Source organism: Miscanthus floridulus, chromosome 11, assembly GCF_019320115.1.
Source record: "Miscanthus floridulus cultivar M001 chromosome 11, ASM1932011v1, whole genome shotgun sequence".
Taxonomy (NCBI): domain Eukaryota; kingdom Viridiplantae; phylum Streptophyta; class Magnoliopsida; order Poales; family Poaceae; genus Miscanthus; species Miscanthus floridulus.
This window is the reverse complement of record NC_089590.1, coordinates 59,055,367-59,076,791: the sequence shown is the minus strand read 5'-3', so window position 1 is coordinate 59,076,791 and position 21,425 is coordinate 59,055,367. Positions and strand designations below refer to the sequence as shown.

The 21,425-nt window shown below is 47.7% G+C and overlaps 4 protein-coding genes across 4 annotated transcripts; all 4 read right to left on the bottom strand.

Annotated features, from left to right (window-relative positions):
• Positions 1 to 1,671: 1,671 nt before the first annotated feature.
• Positions 1,672 to 2,592, bottom strand: LOC136492024 (protein FAR1-RELATED SEQUENCE 9-like). The gene has a single exon (XM_066488186.1). The coding sequence runs from the start codon at positions 2,590 to 2,592 to the stop codon at positions 1,672 to 1,674; it is 921 nt and encodes a 306-aa protein (XP_066344283.1).
• A 21-nt stretch (positions 2,593 to 2,613) lies between these two features.
• On the bottom strand, positions 2,614 to 3,444 carry LOC136492023 (protein FAR1-RELATED SEQUENCE 5-like). The gene has a single exon (XM_066488185.1). The coding sequence runs from the start codon at positions 3,442 to 3,444 to the stop codon at positions 2,614 to 2,616; it is 831 nt and encodes a 276-aa protein (XP_066344282.1).
• A 5,694-nt stretch (positions 3,445 to 9,138) lies between these two features.
• LOC136494258 (BIIDXI-like protein At5g11420) lies at positions 9,139 to 10,895 on the bottom strand. The gene is made up of 3 exons (XM_066490431.1): positions 10,737 to 10,895; positions 9,903 to 10,400; positions 9,139 to 9,810 (listed from the first exon to the last, which is right to left on the bottom strand). Exons 1-3 carry the CDS (start codon positions 10,831 to 10,833, stop codon positions 9,266 to 9,268), a joined length of 1,140 nt encoding a protein of 379 aa, XP_066346528.1. The 5' UTR covers positions 10,834 to 10,895; the 3' UTR covers positions 9,139 to 9,265.
• A 2,463-nt stretch (positions 10,896 to 13,358) lies between these two features.
• LOC136494522 (protein DUF642 L-GALACTONO-1,4-LACTONE-RESPONSIVE GENE 1-like) lies at positions 13,359 to 16,284 on the bottom strand. The gene is made up of 2 exons (XM_066490674.1): positions 16,123 to 16,284; positions 13,359 to 14,534 (listed from the first exon to the last, which is right to left on the bottom strand). Exons 1-2 carry the CDS (start codon positions 16,211 to 16,213, stop codon positions 13,423 to 13,425), a joined length of 1,203 nt encoding a protein of 400 aa, XP_066346771.1. The 5' UTR covers positions 16,214 to 16,284; the 3' UTR covers positions 13,359 to 13,422.
• Between the last annotated feature and the right edge of the window lie 5,141 nt (positions 16,285 to 21,425).

Below are 21,425 nucleotides of genomic sequence, written 5' to 3'. Positions count from 1 at the left end.
ACTTATATTTGTCCATTGTGTATTTTCATGTTAGATGTACTTTCCAATTCTATTCCTTGATCGGTGGTACGTGGTGGTTGTTTATTTTAGTTCGAGAAAGATTGCAATCTTGGATTGTTGTACACTATGTTATGGAGGTGGCTCACCTATTGAGAAAGCTATTCGTGATGAATTCGTAAGTAGGAGCAGCACATTGGCAAATACATTGTGATTATCCTTTGTAGTTTTTTCCATGTACCCGTAATTGTTACATGTGTTGCAATTGTGCCGTCTTTTTAGGTACGGAACTTGTCTGCAATCTGGAAAGAATCTGGTCATCCTGACTCTGGGTTCCATGGATATCGTGTTTACTTTGCAGATGTGCCTCAGCAGCATGAGAAGTATGTGTAATACACTTTTTTTTTAAAAAGCATGCATGATACCCTTTTTTGGTTCTCATTGTCTTGTGGCTTGTTTTTCTTGTATCTTTGTGTCAGCTTGATCAATGATAGTGGCATTTTTGCTATGAAAAACCTTGAGGCTTGGGCTATCAATGTTGATATGATGGACAAGTTGAATGAAGCTGATATTTGCCACCTTCGCATCAAATATGTCAATGACATGCTTTCTAGTCCATTCAATTATGCGGATGAAGGACGATTTAAAGTTCAGGAATTTGATGAAGTGGTAATACTAGTTGCAATGTCCATCTATCTTATTATGCCATCATGCTTTTGAAATGATTGTTATTTTGGAAATTTTTCTTTTCAGGTCTATGAAAAGTACTACAAGTCACCATGAGCTGCATGTTTTGTCTAGACTTGTGTCATTTAGTGTGTAGGTTCATAGTATTAGTGCATGCTAATCTGTAAGTGAGGAATTGCCTAATATCAGTTCTATTAGTGCTATAGTGGTTGTAAAGATAAATCTACAGTGAAGAATCTAAACTACGGTGGTTTTATATTATTTTAGTTGGGAGCTTGATGTGAAATGTTCTTTTTTCCATATTCGTAGTTGTTATCTTCCTCTGTTTCTTGGGTTTTTTTTGTCAAATCTATTTTAGTCTACTAACCTATTATAGCAAAGACAAGTGCAAGAATTTTGCTATAGGATATGGTGGTGCTTGTCCCAAGATCGTATGCTGAAGTGTAGTGCCATATGATGAAGTTTGTACAGGTACTGCAAATGCTAGTTTATAAATTGCAAAAACGCTTACTGTAAATTGCTAGTACTTGGTACTGTAATTGTAGTTCTCATCATTTGCAATTAGAGGTCCAGGCATAATTTAAAGTAGATTTTTAGAATATCCTACTGATTACAAGAATGACATAAATAATTTTGCCAATACAATTGACATCAAGTCCTTCTATGTAATCATCATGATGAACTTGGTTCTGTTGGAGCTGCTGTTATCTCCTTTCTTCTCTTTTTCTGAGGCTTCACTGGGGATCCTGTGAATAATAATTGGTTGTAAATGCATTTAAGTTGTAGTTTTTGGTTTCAAATCATTGTGTAATTTTGTAGTGCAGGGTTACCTGTTGTACTGTCCTTGTCTTTGGGTTTCTTATTTTTCTTTCTTTCTGCAGCCGCCATCTTTCTTTGCGCAGTTGCCATCTTTCTTTCTACGGTCGCCTTCTTTCTTTCTTCAGTCGCCTTCCTTTCTTTAGCTGCCTTCTTCTTTTCTTCAGCTGCCTACTTCTTCTTCTCTTGCTCCAACCTTTTCCTCTCAAAATATTCTATTCTTGTCCTGAATCTCTTTGGGATTTCTGGCCTTCCCTTTGTCTTTATTCTTTCTGGCCCCTGAATGTCTGTCTTTGATTCATCACTTTCTTCTGGATCCGCCATACTATAGCCATCTTCCATCACTTGTTCTTGTTGCCTGCTGTGTCCTTCCTCATGACCTTGTTGCTGATTGTTACCATCAATTGTCTGCTGGGTGCCAAAAAGCACATCCAGTTTGACATCCAGCTTGCTGAACTTGGACAAGAGGTACTCTATTGATTTCTCAGTTTTTGATCCTTTTGAATTCAAGATTGCTGACTTCCTGGACAGCACATTGAACCTCAGTAATGCACTTGTTGCAAGGGTCTCCTCTTGCTCTCTTCTAACATGCACTCTTATGCTCTTCTTTCTCCACCTATCCTTTATGTATTTTTCTGGAATTGTGCTTATTTTCTTCTCAATGATCACTTTTAGAATATGTGAGCAAAGAATTCCATCTTTGCTGAACTTTGCACAGATGCAGCTGAATTCTTCATTTCCCTCTATCAGATCAGTCTGAACTGTATATCTCCTGATTCTGTGCACATTGTGGATTTGGTTGCTCTTGGGCCAGACCTCAAAAGTTTTCCCTTCCTCAGTCTCCTTGTAGCTTAACCTTGCTGTTGCCTTTAGCTGTACCTGGAACTTCCTGAATATGTTCCGATTGTATAGCTCAGCAGCTTGCTGTTCAATTGTGTACCCAAAAATGAATTCCTTGGGTGTTTTCTGGTTGCTGTAGCTTTCTTCTAGCCTCTCGTTTTTGTTGATTGTTTCAATGATACGGTCGTATTCTCGTATGAAGCCCATCATGCTATATGTCGGCCCAACTTTGTCCTTCATCCTCGAGTTCATGGACTCGCTTCTGGATGTGGTTTAGATGAATGGGAAGAAGTCATGCTTGAAGTAGACAGGAATGAACCTGTGCCTCGTTTGCCACATTTTAGTCATGTACTTGTTATTCTGCAGATTCTTGTCTTCGATCATCTTCACCCACAATGTTTCAAACTCTTCAATTGTGAGGCTATTGTTTATTATATCCTCAAAATCCTCATATAGGCCTTCATGTTGTGAGAAGACCTTTGTGTTTCTATTGTAACACTTGCTCTTGATATGGAACAGACAATTTCTATGAGTTGCATTGCTAAATACTAGCTGAATTGCAGATTTCATCGCTTTGTCCTGGTCAGTTATTACCGTCACTGGGTGCTTCCCTCCCATCGCTTCCAAGAATGTTTCAAAGACCCACAGAAAAGTTTCTATTGTCTCATCATGCAGGAAGGCACAGCCAAACAAACAACTTTGTGCGTGCCCCGTTATGCCCACGAATGGTGAGAAGGGAAGGTTGTATCTGTTTGTCATGAAGGTGGTGTCGAAGCTTATACATTCACCATACTCTTTGTAATACTCGATTGAGCAACCGTCTGCCCAAAACAGGTTTCTGACTCTCCTTTCTTCATCCAGGTCTAGCTTGTAGAAGAAGGACGGATCTTCAGTCTGCCTCTTTCTAAAGTAATCTAGCACCTTTGTCATGTCTGAGGCCTTGATCTCTCTGTTGATTTTTGTCCTGAAGTTGTTGATGTCCTTCTTCTTCATCGGCAGGGCTATGGGTCCTCCTCTGAGGTATGACAGTATGCTCACCATTTGTCTTGTCGGGATGTTGTTGTCATTTAGCGTCCTAATCAGCCCCTTCTCCATATCAGTCATGTATTTGTGCTCTGAGAATAGTGTGTCCCAGTCTCCAGGTCGTAGTTCATGGTTGTGATCCAAATCTTGATGCATTATGAACCATGGACCTCTTGCCCGTTCCTCCCTCAGTGTTATTGTACAAGTACACTCTAATTTTCCCTGGACACTGGTGTTCCTTTTGGCTGATGTCTTCTTTCCAATCTGCTTATCTACCTCTGCTTCTTCTTCTTCAGTGGACTTTTGTTGATGTTGAAAGGGTCGAGATGGCGACTAGAGGGGGGGGGGGGGGGTGAATAGTCCTTTTTAAAACTTAATCATGTTGGCTAACCAAAATAAGTGCAAAATTAAAACTATCGGTCTAGCCAAGACTACTCCCTTCTATCTATGTTCACTAGCACATTGCAAAGATACAATCAAGCAACAAAGGTGCCGGGCTAGCTAGAGCTCACCTAACTAATTTTAGGAGCAAGGTCACACAAACCTATGCCACTAGTACTTTAAGCAACAAGTGAGCTCCTACACATGCTAGTAAGCAAAAGCACAAAGCCAACTAAGCTCACTAGCAATGCTCAATAACAAGGCAACCAATGCCAAATTAGAGAGCGCAATTACTTAGCTACACAAACTAAGCAATGTGACTAACAAGGTTACACAAACTAAATTAGCCACGCAAGGGAGCTACTTCTATGCTACACAAGCAAGAAGATAATTAGCAAGCTATGTAAGCTAACTAATTATTAAAGCAACAACACAAGCTCAATGTATATAAAAGTAATTGCAAGCTTGTGTAACGGGAATGCAAACCAACGGGAAGAACAAGGTTGACACGATGATTTTTCTTCCGAGGTTCACGTGTTTGCCAACACGCTAGTCCCCGTTGTGTTGACCGCTCACTTGGTGGTTCGGCGGCTAATTGGCATCACCCGCCAAGCCCGCACGTCAGGCTCTGCAAGAACCTACCCCAGAAGTGAGGGTAGCTCAATGACACACTTTACTAAAGTTGCTCTTCGCGGCTCCCGCGGGGCGAGCACAATGCCCCTCACAAGCTCTTCTCCGGAGCGCCGCATAAGCTTCTTGCGGGCTTCGACGGAGACCACCACCAAGCCGTCTAGGAGGTGGCAACCTCCAACAGTAACAAGCACCACCGGCTTGCAACTCGATCACCTAGTGCCACTCGATGCAACCTCACGATGCAATCGCACTATAATCACTCACTCACATAATCGGATGATCACTATCAAGTATGTGTGAGATGGAGGGCTCCCAAGCACTCACAAGCATGGACACTAAGTCCCTTGAGGTGCTCTCTACCAGCCATGGCCGAAGGCCACTTCTATTTATAGCCGCCCCAAGGGCTAAACTAGCCGTTACCCCTTCACTAGGTAAAAATCGGGCCGACCGGACGCTCCGGTCGTGTTGACCGGACGCTAGACCTCAGCGTCCGGTCGCTCGCAGACGGCCACGTGTCCCAATTCCAACGGTCACTTGACCTGACCGGACGTAGCAGCTTCAACTGACCGGACGCAGCAACCCCAGTGTTCGGTCGTTTCCAGTAAGCTCCCCGAGGCGTATTTCTTCGACCGGACGCGTCCGGTCCACCTTGACTGGACACAGACCAGCGTCCGATGCAATACCCTCGGTATTGTGCAGATTCGTCAGTGTGATCGGACGTAGCCTTTCAGTGTCCGGTCGCTGGGACTCGCTGCGTGACCCAGCGTTCGGTCAGTAGACCAACGCCAGCATCATTTCTACCAACTCCATTTCACTTCTAACTTCTTCACCCTTGCTCTAATATGCCAACCACAAGAATTTGCATTCAGCGCAATAGAAAATAGGCATTCCATTTTCCCAAAAGAGCCGAATCCCATCTCAACCCTGCAAACACCACCTCCTTTGTAGATGTGCCAACACCACCAAGTGTACACCACCATGTGTATGTGTGTTAGCTTTTCACAATCATTTCCCAAAGGATGTTAGCCACTCAACTTGCCACGCCACTCGATCCTAGCGACGATGCAAAGTTAGATCACTCGAGTGGCACTAGATGACCAATATGCAAAACAAGTTTGCCCCTCTTAATAGTACGGCCATCTATCCTAAACCCGGTCATATACTTCTCTACACACCTATGACCGGTAAAATGAAATGCCCTATGTTATACCTTTGCCTTGCGCATTCCATTCCATCTCCTCCAATGTCGATGCAACACATGCACCGACACGATCAACAATGATATGATCCACTTCATATCATCACGTGATCATATTGGTTCATCGATCTTGACTTTACTTGCTCTTCACTGTTGCCATCGTCCATCGGCACCAAGTCTTGCTCAAGCTTCACCGCCACGCGGTCCATCACTCCAAAGCCTTCGAGTTTCCCTTTACGCTTGCAACCGGTCCATCAAGCCAAGTCTTGTCTTGATCTTCTCCACCTTGATCACATGACTCAATGTCATGTCTCATGTGCAATGAGCTCCTTCATCTTCACATGTGTGAGCTTTGCAACATCTTCAAGCTATTTTCACCTTTATGGCATATGTTGCTCACACATATGTACCTGTGGACCAATTACCTGTATATCTCATATAAACACAATTAGTCCACCTAAGTTGTCACTCAATTACCAAAACCAAACAAGGACCTTTCAGATGTGCTTTGCCTGAATGGGTGCATTTCAGTTCTACTTTTATAATCTCGTTGTCTCTCTTCTTAGCTGTTGTCCTCATTGAATGTTTACAGCAAATTTGAAGCCAGCCAGAAAAGCATAGAACCTGCAGAAGTGTTCGGCAGCTGCTCTACTCTCAAACTTTTATAGCGGCTGAGGTGTGTATGCGTTGTCGATGGGCCCATTATTTCCTTCGGATGCAACAACCTGCTCTGCGATGATGAATTCATCAATCTCCTCTTCTGTTAGGAATTGGTTGTCATTGGAATTGTGTTCATCTTCTGTTGCAGTTGACGCAGCCTCTGTGGTTCTTGATATTGGTGCATTGATGCTGCTGAAGCCATTTTCTGACGCTGTGAGTTCCTGTTCATGTAAATATGTTATTAGCAGTGTGTAGTTTTTCAGATCATTGGTGTTTTGCATTTGCAAACATTCACTGCGCACTGAAATAGGTGTAGAAAAGAATAATTATTTTTTCTGTTTACCTCATCAATGTGCATGTTGTTGAATATGTCAATTTGCCAATGATGATTTTCATTTTCAGGTATGTCTTGGAGAAAGCTTGGTATTTCTTCATCATAGTGACCACCAAAATCTTGTGTTGTACACAGATAAGTCAATTCTTCTTTGTTTGATGGCTGTAGTGCATTACTTGTATTCAAGCAATTTTGCTGATGTATATGTGGCAAATTGTTGTGTTTATAGACATGTACCTGGTATGCCATCCTTGAGTCTGATATTGATGAATCTGGTTGGGGTGCTAAGGTTTCTTCAAAAGCATTCATGTCATTTGCAATTAGCATGCCTGTTAACGATCCTTGTGTTGCTTCATGTACCTGTAATAATTATTTTAGAAATTACACTTGTTCTAAGCTGAGATTACACAATGTAGCACTAGTAATTTTGAACATGTTTGTTTTGTAATTATGTACCTGCATGGTACCCCTTTCTATGTGATCAATGTCTTCTTGTGAGCTCATAATTTGCTCAAGCATAAGCTCAGTCAAGCCACCCTGTATGGAAATAAATTTCTGTTCTTTTAAGAACATGTATCTGTTCAGATTCTATCAATCTCAGCAATGATTTGCTCACCTTTTTGATTGTGTATGGGTTGAAAAGGTGACTTGAACTAGTTGTGCCTCCAAGTATCTGTAAATGATCTGAGTGTGCTGTCATCATAGCTTCAGTGTTAATTGAGTTGGATAATGTTGCATAGTCATCGAATCTGCTTGTTGTCATGTACAGCCTGTTCTGCTTCATTCAAAAACTAGATGTGATTAATTATTGTTTCTGCATTTGTAGCAGATCATGGAGAAAAGTACATAATTTTACAAATTCATATTAGAAGATGCATTCTGTGTACCATGTATCCAATTGAACAAATGGATGGCCATTGCCTTATGTGAAGAGAACTAGTACCTGGTTCATCTGAGTCATCTTCTCCAGTGCTTGTTGCCACTTGTTGATCCCTTCAACTGTACTGGGATTTTGTTGTGAGGTGTCCTCCATATTTTGAAATCTGTTTTTATCAAGAGCTGAGCTGAGCTGAGCAAGCAGAGATACTGACATGTGTAATTTGATCTGTTGCAGGGACAGTTTTGCAGAGCACTGATTGCAAGGATCTAAGAACTGGAAGTAGCAGAGTACACTAAAACATGTGTCCAGTCTAGGGATTATCAAAGATTGTTCAAAAAGGTAATGTAACCACCATTCTACTCTTTTTATCTGCTGAATTACAATCTAAAGAAGGAAAAATTGTTTGCACAAATTGATTTCAGACCATGACTTGTTTGATGATGCCATATTGCAGGGATCTAACTCAGCAGATGGATGGATGGATGTTGTACTGACCTTGATTGATGTTGAGGTGAGTCTTGCCTCCTTGGATCTTGAGATTTCCCACGTTCCCTCATGCTTTGATCTGGTTTCTCCCCTTTTTGCCCTACTGTGCGTGAGGAGAGTAGAGCTCCTCCTCACGAACAGATCGGTCGATCTATTTCTGTGTGCGTTTGCTTCTCCACCAAGTTAGTGGGTGTTTTAATGGACTAAGTTGTTTCCTATCGGGCTGATGGGTTTGGGCTTTTTTTTTTGCAGGTTTATGGGCTACAACAGCAAACAACTACAACTAGAACAGATCTACCCTGTTTTTTGGCCTTTTTAACACAGATTTGTACTCAGATTACAACAAGTACAATTGGATACATGGTACATAGAATCGTATGTTTTTTTTACGTGAAACACTTAAATTTTTACCGGATCTTTTCTGTGTGTTTTCCATGCAGGAAACACGTGCGTGTTTTCTGCCCCTGAAACACGTGAGTTTCAGGTAGAGAAGCCCATCACTAGTGCGTCGAATCTGGACCGCGCGATGATGCAAAGTAAACAAGGCTACCCGCGTCCATTGAGCATGGCCACGCTTGGCCCAGCTCCGGTGCCCAACCTGCCTCATCCACGTACGCCATCCAATCACGTCCTTGATGATCTTTGTTTGTATTCATGCCACTTGTCGTTCATGATCAAAATCCCAAACCCTAGTCAGTTTTCTGCTATCTTCTCAAGTAAGTTCAAATTGCTTTCCTTTTGTCAGATATAATTGCTAGAGAAAAAATCCTGCCAGGCCAAGTGGCATTTAGTCATCTTAGCCTTTGTGAATATCCTTTGTGTCCGGTACTTAGAATCTCAAATCCAGGCTAAGAATACCATGTGGTCATCATTGTGGCTCACCGAAAACAGCGTTTCTACAAAACACACGTTAGTTACAATAACTTTTGCTTATTAATCACCAAAACCGAAATGGAGTATAGATTTTTTTTTTCCAAAGTAATTGATAAAGTCATCACAAACAAGATATTGCAGAGTGCCAGAGTTCAATGTGGGTATTTGGATTATTAGAAAATGAAAAAAGAGAGCACATGAAAATAAGTAATTTAGTTAGTACAAAGCTAATTAAGATTGTAGCAGTAACATGGTTTGATGGACCATGGACACTCGTCGAAGCATAGTTTATACAACGAGAACGAAGCAAGTACATTTGGCTAAGAAAAATAAAACAGAGATGCAAATACATATGATGACCGTGGAATCTACCTAGATTTAATGAAGCCCGAGCATTCGAGTTCGAGCACACTCACAGCCATTCACATTAACCCATGAATGAATCTTGTCAGTAGCATCACAGAAGCAAGCGGCGAGCAGGACGGTTTCGCGTGCAGACTAGCGAGACGTCGTCGACGACGGGTCCGCAGAGCGTGCCGTCGGGCTTCATGATGTAGCCCATGCTGACGAATACCACCCGCGTCTGGTCCGCGGTCGCCGTGAAGTCCAGCGCGCCGCGCTTGTAGCCGCCCTTGCCCTGGGACTGGTACGGCACCTTCACGCTCCGGCTCGCGGCGTACGCCTGGACAGACATGGAGCCCACGCAGCCGTTGCCGGCGTCCCCGACCGAGAACTGAAGCATGTACGGCAGTCCGGGAACGGTGGTCACGTTCTGCACCAGCGCTGTCTCCATGCCGGACACCAGCTCCACGGCGCGGGCACCGTGCGGCACGACGTGGTGCGGCGCGTCCACGTACTTCACCGACTTGGTGGACGACAGGATCATCCACGGGGACAGCGGCGAGTAGTCGTCCTCGTCCATCGGCGGCACCAGCACGCCCCACCGCGCGTTGGGGAAGATGTACGGGCCCTCCTCGAAGTCCCCATTCTTCAGCATATTATCTGCAACAAGTGAGTCATTCGTCAGTGTTTCGCGGTGGAGCGCCTGTGGCCATGGGGGCTTCGATTTGAAAGGTGTTAGCTAGAATTCTTACTCTTGCTGCTCTGAGGAGTCGGCAGGGTCTTAATGGCGAACAAGTCGATGAGGGGGCCGCAGGCTGCGTCCTCGGCGACACCGGGGTTGTGGACGATGAGCGACACGACGCTGCCCGTGGCCTTGAAGGCCCAGGAGTAGGAGTCCCAGCCGCTGCTGCTGTAGACCGTCTGGATGGGGAGTATGTCCGACTCGGGGGCGACCGTGACGTTGAGCTGCTCGGCCTGCGCGCAGGTGCGCGCCGCGCTGAAGGTGATGGAGTAGTGCGCGCCCTGCGTCAGGGCGAGACGCTGCTGGATGGAGGCCTCGTTCCCCAGCCGCACGGCGTAGGCGCCCTCCGGCACCGGCAGGAGCATGTCACCCTGCTTCTGGCCCGATCCGATGTACTCCACGTACCCCGAGATCTCCCAGTGCGGTATCGCGTAGCGCCCCATCACCCTTGTGCCGTTGAGCTGCGACTTGGGCGGCGCCTCCTCGAAGTTGCCGTTCGGCAGCAGGCCTGAGCATGAACCATTGAACCGCGTAGTTAGAACTGACATTTCAGAGCTCATGCCTGCTTATCAAACAGCTTGGCGATGACACGCCAGTAGGCCACGCGCCGACTCTGAACTAGCATTGTTAGAAATGGATCGGACTGCAGGAGATGAGAGCCCTCCAGTTTCAGTTAAAAAAACAAAAAAAATAGCTCGAAAAAAAAATCAAACAAACAAAAGCTACAAACTGCTTCAAGCGTACTGAGTACAAAATCATGGCACATCACTGCGAGTGACTATCAATAGCTCTGTTCAGAGACATCCTAGTAGTTCACACTTCACAGCATGAAGAAAGTTCTCACCATCCTGGATTGCCGAAGCTGCTCGAGCCGCCAAACAGACGATCAAGAACAGCGCAGCTCGACGTGCATTCAGCACTGTCTCGCTTCCTCTTCCCATCGTCTACCTTCTCCGACTCAAGAAACAACCGACCCGCTCGAATGCAACTCAGATACGTCAGGAACCTATGAACACGCAGTGGTTCGTGTCGATGGCTTCAGGCTACTTTGCAGTTTTGCACTTATAGGGGGACGTGCGGCGTCGAGAACTCTGTCTCGTCGTTGGAACCGCCAATCATGGCAGCCATGTTGGCCAAGGCGCGTCTTCATCAGGCCGACAGAGCGAAACGTGCGCCGGATCCGCGGGGGCTTCCACGAACGAGGTGGTTCGCAGGGCATCGTCGGCGGTCCTGACACCTGAAGCGCGGTGTCTGAAAGGAATAGCCGTTCGACCTCCTCAGCCGGGTGGTGACTGGGGACGGCGTGCTTCATACTCCGCGTGCTCACATGGCCGTCCAGAATCACGGAGTTATTTATGGCCATTTCAGAGCTCGGGGTAATCCCAAGGCGCCGGCCTTGCCGGCGAAGTGCAGACTGCTCGACGCGCCACCAGTTATTTGCGCTGCTAATCACAGCCTCGAGTTCGGTCCATGTGGTAGCGAAACTAGTCACAGCCTTACAGTCACAGGTAACGGAACGATTAGCCCAGCTAAAATGGGTTAAAACTTGCCCTCCAATTCAACCCACAGTAAATTAACTATTTTATCCACCCAAAATTTTATTTTGTTTTTTTTTGGGCGGGGAACCCAAAACTTTAGTGTTTTAACTCAACTCAATCCAACCTATCAACTAGTAAAACTCATGAGAATTTGCATAAAAAAAGATATATTGCATATAAATAAAAATATGCGGATCAATATCAAAGCCAGATCCTAAAACTAAAGTTTCGTGTTCATGCCTTAAAATTTTAATAAATTTGTTGTACTACATCAGGGAGCTACTTCGAGCCAATTGGCACTGCATGATGAACATGTGAGCTCCACATCAGAGCCAGACCTAGAACTAGGATCTGGTGTTCACATCTTAAATTTTTAACAACAATGATCCAAACTTATTGGATATGATTCAATGTGACGACATGAATCTACATTGTGCTAGACATGAGCATGTTTTGTCCAGCCCGAGCCCACTAGTCTTGGCTCAACTTGCAACTATCAGTGGACAATGAAGCACAAACAAAAAAAAAGTGGGTTTGAGCCTGGTCTGGTTTATTCAGTTAAGTTATTTTCGCAGTAAAAAGTATTGGCATGGCCATAGGATGTTTGTGGGCACAATTTTCTAGCCTAAAAACCCTAGGGTCTTTTGGTCCTCGGATATACTTTGTATCAATTAATGTGGCAAGATCTGCATGTGGATCTCATGTCAAAAGTCGGGAGCCCTAAAACTAAAAGCTTATATTCACACCTTAAAGTTTTAGCGAAATTAACTAAAATTTATTGGAAATAATTCAAAGTGACATAAAGCTACTATGTGCTAATTTGCACGGCAAAAACAACATATATGCCCCACATCAAACTCGGACTTGTTTTCCTAAAAAAATTAGCAAAATTGACTTAAATTTATTATTTAATTTAATAAGAAGCTATATCATGCCAATTATCACCTCTAGTTAAACATGTGGATCTCATAACAAATTAACGGACTGGCTATACTATTTAATACTCTCTAGTCTCTACCCATTTGAGACCAACATACATGTGTACCTATCCAATATCTTTTTTTAGGGGAATAGAACATCCAACATTAAGTCGTCATGGGTTCAATCCATTCAAACCTAGGAAAAATGAACCCAATCGGACCCACTTTTCTATTGGCTTCAACCCATTCAAACCAAGAAAAAAGGAAACCAATACGGCAACACAACTTAACTTTCTATTAAACCCAAACTAACCCATTGAAAATATATACTCATTCCCACTCAACCATTGTATACCTACTTGAGAACTTAAATCATTTTAACCCAACCCATTACCAGGCCGAGAAAGAATGGGCGGTTAGTTAGCGACTGATATTCTATCATACTTCGTTCTTGTACAAAGTCAAAGAGAGTCATTTAATTAAGTTAGGAGGTATACCAATGCAATTGGTAAATGACCAAATAGCCTTACAAAAAGTTAGCCTAGTGTTTTTTAGTGGTTGGGATAAAAAACACCTAGGTAGGATCCTATATGTTTATTTATAGTGGTACCCTTTGTGGGATAAAATTTAAATGTTAGGATCACAATTTTTATGGGATAGAGAAGTACCCTAGTAGCTAGCTAGTAGAAACCCTTGCAACAACGCTAGGCTCACTTTGACAGAAAATTCCCTATACGCTTTAATCCATGCACTGGGTGGGAGTGGGATAGCGGCATGCCGGCATAGGGCCATGGAAGAATGAGTTTGGATTTTATTAAACCATTTTATTTATGAAAACAGCTTAATTCAGTGTACGCATTTTGTTTTCTCAAATAGCCAAAATGGGAAAGTGAATAAATGTAGTAGTACAAAAGGGTAAGCCAAAATGGGCCAGTAAACCAGCACAGTCACACTATCCATATCACCCAAGCAGCATGTGTACTTTCTTCTACAAAAAAGACGCAGCATGAGTATAGCCGGCCGTAACCGTAAAGCAAGTTTTTATTTTATTTTTTTATTTTTTATGTTACACCTAGAGAAGCAGCCGGCGAGCATTCGGCGGCGGTATGGGGACGAGCGAGACGTCGTCTACGACGGGCCCGCAGAGCGTGCCGCTGTTGTCGGACTTGGTGTGGTAGCCCAAGCTGAGGAACACCACCCTGGTGGGGCTCGCGGCCGCCCTGAACTCGATCTTCCCGCGCTTGGAACCGCCGGCGCCGCGGAAATCGATGTCTACAGTGGTTTCGCTCGGCCCCGCGTACGCCTTCACCTTCATCCCGGGCGACGAGGAACCATCGTCATACGACGGCGACGCGCCGCACCCGTTGGCGGCGTCCCCGGCCGAGAACTCCAGCCTGTACCAGCTCCCTTCCACGGTGGTGTACACCTCCTGCAGCAGCGCGGTCTCCACGCCGGACACCAGCTCCACGGCGCGCGCGCCGCGCGGCACCGCGAAGTGCGCCGAGTCGACGTACTTGACGGACTTCTTGTACGACATGATCTTCCACCCGGGCAGCGGGGAGACGTCGTCCTCGTCCATCGGCGGCACCATCACTCCCCACGGCGACTCCGGCGGGATGTACGGGCCCTCCTCGAAGTCCCCGTTCCTCAGCATGTTGCCCGGAGTGGCCTCAGGCTGGCTGAGCGTCTTGATGGCGAAGGCGTCGACGATGGGGCCGCACGCGGGATCTTCCTGTTCGCCGCAGTTGTGGGTGATGATGATGGACACGAAGCCGGCCTCCGCCTTGAAGGCCCAGGAGTAGGCGTCCCAGCCGCTGCTGGTGTACACCGTCTGGATGGGGAGCTCGCCGGTCTGGGCCGGGGAGCCTCCGGCGGACACGGGGGCGGCCGTCACGTTGAGCATCTCGTCCTGGGAGCAGGTGCGCGACGCGCTGAAGGTGAGGGAGTAGTACAAGCCCGGCGTGAGGCTGATCTGTTGCTGGATGGAGGCGCCGTTGCCCAGCCGCAGGGCGTGAGCGCCGTCCGGCACCGTCAGGACCATGTCCCCCTGCTTCTGGCCGGAGCAGATGAGCTCGATGTGACCGGACGTCCTCCAGTAGGAGATCGCGTGCTCCCCCGTCACCACCGAGCCGCTCATCTGGGACTGGTTCGGCGGATCCTCGAAGTTGCCGTTCAACAGAGGACCTGCGCAGGGCATCACGGTGGCATGGCATGCTGAGTCAGAGTCTCAGAGATAGAGGAATGTGGAGTAGTCATCTGCATGTAACTAACACGGTTACGATGAACCAGTTTGTGATTCATATGCTGATTATACTCTACATGTTGCTCATGATGACTTCATGTAGGTTAACATGCATTGTCCCAAGCATGATTATTCAGCATCAGCAAGCATATCGGCACAAAAACAGGAAAAGTTTCAGCAAGCCAACACAATGCAGATGCGTGCATGTGGTGATCACCTAAAACAAAACCCCATCCCATCCCATCACGGACCGTTGCAAGATCGTAAAAGATAAGGAGGCAACCAGATCATGCATGATGAGATTCTGCTTTTGTAAAATACTAGTGCTAGTCAAACAGAACGTGCTGCTTCTCTGACCTAGGCCGTGTTTAGTTGCTGGCCTGAATCGGCGCCGTCGGGAACAGAGGTAACTGTAGCGCACTGTAGTATTTTGTTTTTATTTGGTAATAATTGTCCAATCGTTGACTAATTAGGCTCAAAACGTTCGTCTCGCAAAGTACAATCAAACTGTGCAATTAGTTTTTGATTTCGTCAATATTTAGTACTCCATGCATGTACCGCAAATTTGATGTGATGGGAAATCTTCTTTTTGCATAATGTCAAAGTTAGAAATTTGGTGAAACTAAACATGACCCTACATATTCCTACGCACGTGAGACGGCAGAACCCTGATTTCATTGGGAACATTAACTGACAAGTCAACACGTTAGGATTTTTTTAATAACTGACACTTCAGCTACATGAACCGACGCAAGAAGATTACTAATTTATCAAAGAATGCGAATGTATATGGTGCAACTTTTTCTTGTCTATCGTGTGTTAATTTGCGGCTTAAGTAAGAAAAAAATGTTTCAAGCACAGCCCATTTCTCTCATTTGTAACTCTAATTTGCACCTTATTATTGTCACCAGATGCACTTCAACCGAATTATCAGTGGCGAAGTTAGAGCAAATTAGAGGATGGTGTAATTGCCTTGTGGGTGCATAAACATGTCTACTAGGGGTACATATATATGGTGAAATTCTAATCAATCTCACTGTTTTTACATTTTTTTTGGGATGGTGCATTAGCACCCCCTACACATTACCTACCTTCGCCCCTGCGAATTATCAATGTAACAACGAGGAATTTCTTGCATGACCAAGACATTTGTATTTCCCTGAGGAAGAGCCAGTTTTTGTCGTGACTGAAGCTTCTTCTAAGTTCTTATGGCCACGTAAATGCTTCTCTAACTTAAACCAACACTAGCTGCACCATATTCTGTGCGGGTAATGATGTTGCTACTTTCACTAAATGACTAAAATAAACAACTTAAAAGATTAGTGACAATATCAGCAACAATGATCGAACAACTAACCACATCTTAACACAATGCCAGTGCAACTAAAGAAGGCCTCGTGCTAGCGCAGCTACCAGAGCTCGGCGCCACCGGCAACAGCAACAATACAATGCCGCTACGTTGACGTGCTGATCAGTCATGCAGCGAGGAACAACTAATAATGCATCAGCTTCAGTTCAGGGGGCTCTCACCATCGCCGACGGCCGAGACAACCCGCGCCGCGACGCAGACCAGCAGCAGGACCAGCGCGGCGCGGTGCACGCTCCGCTTATCGATCACCATCTCCGGTTATCCCCTCCCCCTCGTAACCTCGTACGTAGTAGGCCAGTCACCTCTGATTTCCTACGCCTCGGGAGCTTGGAAACTAGAGTAAACTCTCGAGCGGGTGCTGACCCAGGACGAGCTCGACCGGACGCCGGTGCCGTTTCACTTATAGGCGAGGCCGGCGCCCTGTGCATCTGCATGCATGCGTCCGGCGTCCCCGGCTCGCGCAACGGGAGTAAAACCTCCGATCGATCGGGCGCCGCGGAACGCGGCCGGTCGGCGCGCGCGCACGAGAGAAGGCCATGTCTCCCTGATTCGAATGTGGCAGGCTCCATCTGGGGTGGTAAAGATTGAAATTTCCGCGCTGCCCTCTCGACCGCGCGTGGTCACGTGGCGCCGCTGCTGCCGTGCTGCGCCTTGTCCTGGCCGTTGGAACCGAAGGATTCCTCTGCAGCCTGTTCCCCCGATCGGCCGTTCGGGCAGGGAGCGTGTACGTGGCGGAGGCGGAGCGCCTGCTCGCGCCGATGGCTGGGGAGATCGGTCTTCGTCGGCGATTAGTTTTTGCGCTCTCGGTTACGGGGAGCAAGAGCAAGTGAGGTGCTTAATTGCTCGTGTCGGCTCTATATTCGCGCCAGAGTGTACTGCCGTACTTGATCGGGCGTTTTCTTCTCTGACAGGATACTCTATCTGGACTTTTCTTTTCAGTCAGGGTTCTTCATCAGGTTGGGGGCTCACATGGTGATGCGGGCTTGGCCCTTGTTTAGTTACCCCATAATCCAAATTTTGGCACTATGCAAAAAGAAGATTCCCCGTCACATCAAACTTGCGGTACATGCATGGAGTACTAAATGCTGACGAAATCAAAAACTAATTACACAGTTTGGTTGTACTTTGCGAGACGAACGTTTTGAGCCTAATTAGTCAACGATTGTACAATTATTACCAAATATAAACAAAACGCTACAGTGCACTACCGTACCTTGAATTTTTGGCGGCGCCAACTTTGAGGGCAAACTAAACGCACCCTTGGAATCGATTTGCAGAAGTGGCAGCACTTGGTAGCTGTCACAATCTCGTTCGTCTGCCTTCCGGGAGTTTTTTTTAGTAAGGGCAGGAGCTCTGCCATTGCCATTTATTAAGGGGATAAAGAGGAGTTAGAGCATCTCCAGCACTCCCAAAAACACAGCCCCTACTTTTTATTTGGGTGCTGACCCCAACTTTTATTGGCCCAATAAATCTCTTCTACTCCAACAGCAGCCCCAAAACAAAGCCCCCCAAATCCATATCAGCAGCCAATGACAATTGGGACCCGCGTGTCATTGAGCCATGCCTTTCTTCCCCTCATCCTCTCCACACACATAGGGCATGGATGAGCGGCAGGGGCAATGCAGTCGCCCATTGGAGGGAGGCGTGGTCGGGTCACTCCGCGCGCGGCGGAGGGAGGCAAGGGAGGAGACGCCGACCACGGGGGAGAATGGAGCCGGTACCAAGGCGAGCAGTGACCGGGCCTATGCAGCGGCGCGGATGACAGCCGTGCCCAAGCGACGGCGGGGATGGGCGGTCGCACCTGCACCGGAGCCGCGATTCCTCGCCCACGCGGTGGCGGCGGAGCAGCGCGCCCGCATCCCCACGCGGTGGCGGTGGAGCAGCGCGCCAGCATCCACGCGGCAATGGCGGCGCCGGAGCAGGGTGCCCGCATCGATCTGGGCCGTCCCTGCGCTGCCGCATCCGCTGGAGGGGAGAGTCGCCACGCTGGGAGGGAGACCGTGCCGGGCGGGGAGCATCCGCGCGGCGGAGGCGTAGCAGCACGCGCGGCAGAGGAAAGATTGGGGCCGGCCCCCATTCTTCCACCACAATGGGGTCTGGAGGGTAGATTTTGTTGGGCCAACAAAATTTGGGTCCGTAGTAGGGGCCCTGCTGGAGTTGAATTTTTGGCCTGAGACCCCATATTTAGTTATGGGGGCTCAAGTAGGGGCCCTGCTGAAGTTGCTCTTATATGTATAGAATGGCACTAGGGCCAAAAGGGGCAAGCAAACACATAGCCGAACTGTGGAGGCAAACTGTACACAGAGGAGCCTTAGCCCGGCAGTAGAGACTAATGACTAGGTGTTGTGAAAGCCCTTCTATATTGCACTAGATCATCTTTGGCTCGTCCGGCCACCTGGAATGCTGTGGAGTAATTATTGTAAAAAATTCGGCGATTACGTTCCTTCCACAAATTCCATATGATATAAATAGCCATTTTATTGAACTCCCATCTCCTCTTTTTCTGGACTGAGGTCAATGTCGATTCCCACCATTCAATTAAGGTGTCCGCCTGAGTTTAAAGGAATTGCTGGAGGTTGCCAAAGTTTTCCCATGCTGCAACGTAGACCATACCTCCTGAGTAAAGGGGCAGTCCAGGCAAAGGTGAAGACCTATCTCAAGCGGGCCATTCTGCCTTCCGGGAGTTGAGATAGGATTCTTCTGCGCAGAAACCTGCAAGTAGTTTATTCGCAAAGTATTCTCAATTTGTCTGGAGAGCCAAGCCTGGAGTACCAGCAGAAAGAAACACACAGGCACCAGTAACCGCGGGGAGGGGTGTACTCGGTGGCAAGTAGGCGAGAGGCAGCAACAGCTAAACAAAGCAGATAGATGAGTGACAGCTTACACGAATGCTGGAGAAGGCAAACAGCTTACAGGAATGCTGCAGAGGATAATGCGCACATCTACTGCGTCCGTGCGCCGCTTGGCACGGTTTCCACTGCCGCTCAATTGCTGACTCTTTGGAAGCAGGCCAACCTGGCCCAACAAAAAATGTGGGTGGCCAGCCGCATGTCTAGGGACACCAAATTTCTGGGCCATCCAGATGATCTGGGCCTTGAATGACCTGTTACAGACACGCCCTTCACTGGCGTCCAAGCTTTGTCCAGACTTCCTAGGACTAGGAGTGCCCCTACCCAAGCACGGAACGTCGGAACCCATTACATCTTTATTTAGCACAAGGTCCATGGAGCTGTTTTTTTTGTTCAATAATGATCCAACGCGGCCCCCATCTCCCTCATCTTAGAAACAAAAAACAAAAATCCCCACTCCCTTACATGCTTAACCGCCCGAAGCAGTGTGGCCGCTCATATATCCGCCCTCTTTCCCCACCGCGTGCTCGTCGAGCTGCCGCGCTGTGTCCTCCCCCCATCGCCGGCCGCGCCGCGCGCCCTCGCTTCCTGCGCTGCTCACCTGCGTCCCAGTCACCTACGCCACTCGATCCCTCATCGTCTGTCCGCCGCCCATCCTTATCGGGCACACTGCTGACCCCGCCAGGGCTGCTGAGGCGCGCGTGCCGTGGCGCCTCAAGTCTTCCCCTGCCAAGCCAAGGGCACCCATGAGCGTGGCCGGTGCTGGTGGTGCTCACGCGCGCCCCCTCCATGCACGGTGCCCCAGCAGCTGCAGCAAGCGGCTATGGCATGTGACTCACATTGCAACATGTATAACATCTGATCTACTTTTGAAACATGCACGGCTCCAAACCGCAAGTCCACGTTGCAGCTAAGGGCAACGGTGGACCGGTGGTGCAAGTTGCAGAAGTGACTGAGGTTGCACGTCGAACACCATGCGTTGAGAAGTTGGGCAGCCGCGCCCTGACCTCTATATAACCCTGGGCAAATTACCCGCTACCCAATACCTGAACCCGAACTACCCGAATCCGTACCCGAACTATCCGAACCCGATCTACCCGGTTATAATTTCGGATAGTGATTCCAGATACCCAAAATTAGTTCGGAAAATTCGGGTAACACCGCCTAGTACCCGATTTACCCATATTACCCGATATTTTTAGAGCCCATGGACTAATGTCATCAACAATTCAACATCTAGATTGAATTCAAGCCCACTATGGCACTATGCGGCATTGGCGCATTGCAGCCCAGCAAGTCCATAGTCTCCACTCACCTATCTCCACTCAAGACCCCGACCCAGACTCCCCCAGAAGCCCAGACCGCCGCGCCCCCAAATCCCAACCCCGCTCGAACCCTAGCGACCGCCGAGCCCCGCGCCCCGACGCCGACGCCGCGACCGCGCAACCCCGACGCCTCAATGTCGCCCGCGCGGCCGAGCCCCGATGTCCCAACTCCGACGCCGTGCGACCGCTAGGCAGGCTCGACGCGCGGTCGTCTGCCGCCCCGTGCGGCCGCACTCCGCCCCGCCCGACGGCCGACACCGACCCTAGTGTTGTATTGTTGTGCCCGAGCCCCCACATCGGCAAGCGGCCACACCGGCGCACCACACCGGCAAGCGGCCACACCGGCGCACCACTGCCTGACTCCGATGGCATCCAGTTGGCTAGCTCCGAGGAATCATGAATATCGGGTAGTTCGGGAATACCCGAACCCGAACCAGAATTATCAGGTACCCGAAATTTCGGGTAGTGGTTTTTCGGGGCTAAATTCAGGTAACATTTTCCATTACCCGAATTTCTTATGACCCGAACTACCCGACCCAAAAAATTCAGGTAACCCGAACGCCTAGGGCTGAAACGGGGGAGCTCCTACACAACTAGTGATGCAAAAGCAGAAAGCCACCTAAGCTCGCTAGCAATGCTTAATAACAAGGCTACACAAGCCAAATTATAGAGCATAAATTACTTAGCTACACAAACTAAGCAATGTGACTAACAAGGTTACTCAAACCGAATTAATCATGCAAGAGAGCTACTTCTATGCTACACAAGCAAGAAGGTAACTAGCAAGCTACACAAGACAACTAATTACAAGAGCAACTACACAAGCACAATGTAAATGAAGTAAATACAAGCTTGTGTAACAAGGATGCAAACCAATGGGAAGACAAAGATGACACGGTGATTTTTATCCCGAGGTTCATGTCCTTGCCAACACGCTAGTCCTCGTTGAGACAAGCTCTAAGGTTGCCGCCGGTCCTCTTTCTAGTGGTGACCCGTAAGTCACACTCTCCCACATGGAGTGCTTACCACAAGCTCTAACACTTGACCCGACCGGACCATTTGTCGCCCTTCGCGTCTCACTCTACTAGAGTTGCTCTTCACGGCTCCAGCGGGGAGAGCACAATCCCCTCACAATCTCTTCTCCGGAGCAACGCACAAGCTTCTTGCTTGCTTCGACGGAGACCACCACCAAGCCGTCTAGGAGGTGGCAATCTCCAAGAGTAACAGGCACCACCGGCTTACAAGACGACCACCTAGTGCCACACGATGCAATCTCACAATGCAATTGTA